General features: G+C 43.1%; 1 protein-coding gene across 1 annotated transcript in view; it reads right to left on the bottom strand.

Moving 5' to 3' along the window:
• The window catches only part of RIOK1 (RIO kinase 1), a 33,360-nt gene that overhangs the window by 19,885 nt on the left and 6,921 nt on the right, over positions 1 to 6,554 (bottom strand). The window contains exons 5-7 of the mRNA XM_018562554.1: positions 5,097 to 5,139; positions 3,123 to 3,215; positions 1,485 to 1,597 (exon numbers count right to left, since the gene is read on the bottom strand). Coding sequence (XP_018418056.1) covers positions 1,485 to 1,597; positions 3,123 to 3,215; positions 5,097 to 5,139 — 249 coding nt within the window. The remainder of the gene's footprint in view (positions 1 to 1,484; positions 1,598 to 3,122; positions 3,216 to 5,096; positions 5,140 to 6,554) is intronic.

Here is a 6,554-nt window from a genome sequence, read left to right as displayed (position 1 = left end):
GTTATTACTGACCAGAAGAAAGCAAACAAAAACGCAAATTCTTTCAAACCTAAACTGGCTTATAGTTTGCACACATTTTCTTGAAACGGTTATTACATTTTTACATCTGCTTTCTTGGTACCCCGAGAGGAAACGGCATGCGTACAATTTAGATGAATGATGTATACTCCCATCAGCAAGCACTGTGCAGTCCTCCTTGGTTTCAACCTAGCCTTGGCAGAAGAGTCAGTGGTCATGATATTGACCAACACAAGGACTTGTGGAGCCTGCACTTCAGCACTGTTGCTCTTTAGAATTGTTGGGCAAGGTAAGCTTCATTTTATGGGCTTGTGTTGATGGGCAAATGCAGCTTGGTTTTGACATCAATCTGAGACTTCTGAGATTATTCAGAATTCAACGACAGATGCATCAGACCAGCAGTAGACCTTCTTCTGGCCTGCATTTCACCCAATTCAAACTGCTTTTTTATTCCCATAAACTTGTATGGGGACAGAAGTACAGACGTAGTTCAGACCTGAGCAAAAGCCTGTCAGCAGAGACCCTTAGACACTGGGGCAGATGTATTAAGTAGCTGCAATATACTGCAAGAAAGGTGTTACACCTACTACTACCAATCATCCAAGTGCATAAAAGTGTTGCAGTCATGTTCAGTAAGGAACTTATTAGTGTAAATGACACACCTCAGACAAACTCAGCCCAGCAAGCCGGGTTGCAAAGACCCATACTCTATGTCTGCAGCTGGTGTCTGCCTGGGAAACAGTCTGCACACACCAGTAGGACACTGTGCACTGATCGCACTGCACTCCAGGGATGGGGAGAGCTTACTAGGAAATGCCAGGGACCCACTAATGTTGCATTTGAAGGTGGCAATTATCTGGTTATTTTTTTAACAGGTTCTATATGAGCCTATAAATGGATAACTGCAGCACACAGGGATGCAGGACAACACATCATAGGCTGCACATTTCCACCCCTAGCAGCTGCGGTGCTCTAAGCGACCTAGCCCTAAATCTGGCCCTGCTAAAGCTTCCCATACACCTTGCAATCATCAGACGACACTTTTCATCCGATGATCGAACCGTCATACGATTCTCGTACGGTGGCCCCATCCTGCCCCGATTATCGCAAGGTTGGATCAGCGGTAATTAGAAGAAAGCACCTGGATGAATTGTGGTAAATCGACCGCACGTATTTTCCTCTGTGCATGTGCAGTGTAGATCGTATGAATTTTGACATAGGAAAACGGCACCAACCTTGCGAAAATCGTACGATCGAACGAAGTTTTCTACCCTGCTGGTTAGTCAAAAGTCGATGGAGTGTACAGTATTTGGGGTTGTACACTGCCCATCAACCTTACGAATATCGGACGAAAACGTGATCACATTAGGAAAATCGGCCGATATTCGTAAGGTGTATGGATCATAAAGCAATAAAAAGCAGTTACATCCTGGCAAAGATAATCATATACTTTTGAATGTTCTCACCTGAATTCCCCACTCACATATTTATCACGGTCTTTAAACATCAAGATAGAGGTTTTGTAAATTTTTATTGCTTTGCTTTGTCCATCTGCAGTACTGGCATGGTAGACATTAGCCTAAAGAGAGATAAACCTTTACAATATTGCCCATGTTCCATAAAATCAACACACACAAACAAAATTATGCTGTCTGGTGATCGTTGCACCCCCAAGGTCACACGCTTGGGAATTTACCTCTTAACTTGCATTTTCCCTCAGTAAACCTTGTTGAATGGTAACTATCAATACATGTATACCCCATTTGTATTTACAAATGGGACACATGTTGTACGATATTAGTAGAATGTGTGTATTTCGTTATGCACTAAAACTTCCCTAAAAAAGTCAGCAAAAACTATTTTTTTTAAAAAAGAACTCTTTTACTAAATAATTGTACATACATACAGCTACAATCAACGCAAAATCATAAGTGTAATATCTATTAACCACTTGCTGACCAGGGTGTTTAGACCCCCTTCGTGGCCAGGCCATTTTTCAGTATTTATCGCTGCGGTACTTTGACATTTATTCCGTCATGCAACTCTGTACTGAAATTAATTTATACCATTTTTTGGGGACAGATAGAGCATTCTTTTGGTGGTATTTAATCACCACTGCGTGTTTTATTTTTTACTATATTAAGGAAAAATTACTGAAGATTTTGAGAAGAGAAAAACGTTTTTTTTACATTATGTTAGGAAACATTTATTATCACCCCAATTTTTTGTTAAAATATAAAAAGGCGGGGTCACGTCGGGTAAATAGACACCAAACATGTCAAGCGTAAAAATTGTGCGCGCCCGCAAGATCGCAGAAAACTACCACAGCTAAAATTGGCCATAGGTGACGCTTTAAAAGCTTTTACCTCTCATCAGTTTAGTGTGATCAGTGATTGAAGGCCCTAAAATTATTGCTCTCACTGCGATGTTCATGGCGATATGTAACATGTGCGGCGTAATGGGTGCAATCATCATTTTCGCATGCATGCATGTATGTATGTATGTATGTATGAATGTATGAATGGGTGGGGACTTTAAAAAAAAAAAATTCAATTCTTTTTTGTGACTTAAATTTTTTATTTTTTTGGAAACTAATTTTTTTTCCACTTAACTTTATTGCTATCAGATAGGGGGCTAATAAAACCTCCTATGCGATAGCAAAAGATGAGACAGGTCCTCTTTATGGAGACATTAGGGGTCTCCAAGACCCCTAATGTCACCTAGGACCCCCCTGAAGAAGCTGATGAAGCAGAGATCTGCTTCATCAGCTTCTCAAGCTGGAGAGTGACACAAGAATGCGGAAGTGATGTAATATACAACACTTTTGCATTCTGACAGCGGAGGGGGGACCGGAGGGAGATAGTGTACCGAACATCCCTCTGATCCCTTGTCAGAGAGCCACCATGCTGGTCCCGGGCTCACACCGTACACAGATCGGCTCAGATCATTTTAACCCCAATAATCTCAGCAAATGTTTCCAAATCTGCACAGAACTCATTTCCAAGCCCATTTTCTGTGACATTCAGATAAATGTTTAAAAATAAATAAACTCCCTACAAGAGACTGAGCCAAGACATTTGTAAACCACATAGCCGTATACTTACTTCTTTACCCGTGCTGATGCAGCCATTGATTTCAGATATTACCCCTCTTGTGAGCATCTTAAAGAGAATCATCCGTGTCCTTGGGTCTAGCACCTTATAAAACAGATCAGATTACTGTGAGCAAAAAATGTTATTGTAACGTATCATCCAAACTCATAAAACGAGCCCCTAAAGCCAAAGTTTAATCCTCTTTTCCCCTCCATCAACATGCTAATGATTGTTTTAATAAAACCCTCACCATATCATTGCATACTTTTTCCTTCTTTTTTTAACCAAGTGATATTATTACTGGGTCTCTGTGCTTTTCTATGCACTGAAGGCAAATATTGGCTGGTGGGGGGGCCTGAAAACATCACAGCACCTTGCCTCAGTATACCTCTCAAGAGCCCTCAGCCCTAGGGGCTGGTTCTAGGGAGGAGTTATGCAAACATCAAAATGCCTGGATAGGTGGAGGTCAGTCTGGGTAGTGGGCGTCCTTCACTCCCCTGCTGCTCCATTTAAGTGCCAGAAGGCCAATAAAATACCTAGTGCTGATGTTTAGTGATTTGTCCTGCATTGTCACATAAGGACTGGGGCAGTTCTCAGCCTTGTCCAAGTTTTGAGTCTTTCTTTACGCCTTGTAGCTAAATTGCGTGAGGGAGCAGGAAGCCAATAGGAAGGTACACTATATTGCCAAAAGTATCGGGACACCCCTCCAAATCATTGAATTCAGGTGTTCCGTGAAATTTCCTTGCTACTAAATATTCCACGGTCAACTGTTAGTGGTATTATAACAAAGTCAAAGCAACTGGGAATAACAGCAACTCAGCCATGAAGTTGTAGGCCACATAAAACGACAGAGCGGGGTCAGCGCATGCTGAAGCGCACAGTGCACAGAAGTCGCTAACTGTCTGCAGAGTCAATAGCTACCGACTGCCAAACTTTGTGTGGCCTTCAGATTGGCACAACAACAGTGCGTAGAGAGCTTCATGGAATGGGTTTCCATGGCCGAGCAGCTGCATCCAAGCCTTACATCACCAAGTGCAATGCAAAGCGTCAGATGCAGTGGTGTAAAGCACGCCGCCACTGGACTCCAGAGAAGTGTAGTTCTCTGGAGTGATGAATCACGATTCTCTGTCTGGCAATCTGATGGACGTGTCTGGGTTTGGCGGTTACCAGGAGAACGGTACTTGCCTGACTGCATTGTGCCAAGTGTAAAGTTTGGTGGAGTGGGAATTATGGTGTGGGGTTGTTTTTCAGGGGTTGGTCTTGGTCCCTTAGTTCCAGTGAAGGGAACTCTTAAGGCATCAGCATACCAAGACATTTTAGACAATTTCATGCTCCCAACTTTGTGGGAACAGTTTGGGGATGGCCCCTTCCTGCTCCAACATGACTGCGCACCAGTGTACAAAGCAAGGTCCATAAAGACATGGGATGAGCAAGTTTGGGGTGGAGGAACTTGACTGGCCTGCACAGAGTCCTGACCTCAACCCGATGGAACACCTATGGAATGAATTAGAGCGGAGACTGCGAGCCAAGCCTTCTCGTCCAACAACAGTACCTGAACTCACAAATGCGCTTCTGGAAGAATGGTCAAACATTCCCATAGACACACTCCTAAATCTTGTGGACAGCCTTTCTAGAAGAGTTGAAGCTGTTATAGTGGCAAAGGGTGAGCCAACTCAATATTGAACCCTACGGACGAAGACTGGGATGCCATTAAAGTTCATGTGCGTGAAATGGCAGGCGTCCCAATACTTTTGCCAATATAGTGTATGTGCTGCTAGAGAAGTAATATTAAAGTGTACAGGCATGGGAAAGCACAGGTTCACTTTAACCTCTTCCACTTTGTCTATATACTTCTTGTACTTCACCAGCCATATTGTATCCTCATATTGCTGCATCCACTGCCAGTGCCAAAAACACAGCTCTGAAAATAACAGTTTGTGTATAACAATATATTTTTATGGTAAAATTAAAAAGAAAATAGAATACCTGTTCAACTGTAGCTCTATCAGATTTGTCTTTAACTCGGTACCTGTTGTTAAGAAAGAAAATATTGTTTATGTAAAGAATGCATCACTTGAATACTTCTACAACTCTATATATCAATGTTTAGCTAGCAAGAAGTTTAACTACTTGAAGCTGACATGCCGTTTGTAAATGTCATGGGCTTTTCAACAAGCTTAAGGCTGCTGCTGCCGCTTGGTGTCATTCTTTTCAGCCAGCTCTTAGTTATCAGGTAAAGGTGGTCAGCGGCTGTATAGCTGCCCTATCACTTTTACATGCCTGTAACGGTGCAGCACTCCTTCTCACTCCTCTGGGGAGCCCAGGACCATGGTATATGGTGTCAGGATTACAAGTGGGAGCAGATCAGGGAACATCTGTTCCCTGATATTCTATGTAATTACTGAAGCAGGAAGTGCTTCAGGAATCAGGCACAGGAAGTGCTGTCAGAAGCCTGACTGCAATGCTGGGTACACAGGCAGGGGAGACATCAGGGGTCTAATACATCTACAGTGGAGGAGAAAGTCACTAAAGGGCTCCTTGTTTGATAGATAGATAGATAGATAGATAGATAGATAGATAGATAGATAGATAGATAGATAGAGATATAGGGGAAAAGCAGCCTTCGTGATACTCCAAGCTATCTAATGGTTCATAATACAGAGCTGCGGTCGGACAATCTAAATTATGTTAAAGGTAAAGAACTCTGCATGTCTCGATGCTGGTCAGGCGGGGAGTGATGGAGATGTTCTTTGCCAAACACCACTTAGATATCACAAACCAGAAGGCATCATGAAGAATGCCCCAACTTCTAACCTGCCCTAGAAGAGGGCAGTGTCCAGGTCTATGCAACAACAGGAAGGAGTCCTGCTCAAACCACATCTATTAGTAATGGCCCCTAAGTCCCAGAGGGCCCTTGTGTAGCTGCAATGACACCACAAATGCTTTGTCTGCCCCTGTACATCTAATAACATCCAAAAGAGTCATATCAGTTCAAAACACATAAAAACTTGGAAACTCTGTTAGACCTCATACACATGGGTGCATGAGGCCGTAGAGCATAAACTGCAGGTATCGGTCTACTGTTACTTGCCTAAACCTCCGTAATTGTTAAACTGTACACCCCTAGGCAAATCTAGTCTATAGCTACCTTCCATAGCCCAGTATCACCGCTCCTTCACAGCAGCACTGGAGAGAATTGTGGGTGCACACCAGCAGAGCCCGTCTTGCCCCACCATCAGCAGTTACTCACAGAAAGAAGTCCGGTTGCACACCCAAAGCTTCCTTGAAAAATGTATTACAGCACACAGGTACACATCTTCCTGTCGCAGATACTCTTCACTCTGACATGTTTCATCCAATAATGGGCTTAGTCATGGACGAGACTGGGGGAGTAGAGCATTAGGCTTATGGGGGGGGGGGGTTATGAAGAAAGGGCCATAAATG

The sequence above is a fragment of the Nanorana parkeri genome, unplaced genomic scaffold (assembly GCF_000935625.1).
Source record: "Nanorana parkeri isolate BGI_ZX_2015 unplaced genomic scaffold, ASM93562v1 scaffold584, whole genome shotgun sequence".
NCBI lineage: Eukaryota > Metazoa > Chordata > Amphibia > Anura > Dicroglossidae > Nanorana > Nanorana parkeri.
This window is presented reverse-complemented; position numbering and strand designations above follow the sequence as displayed.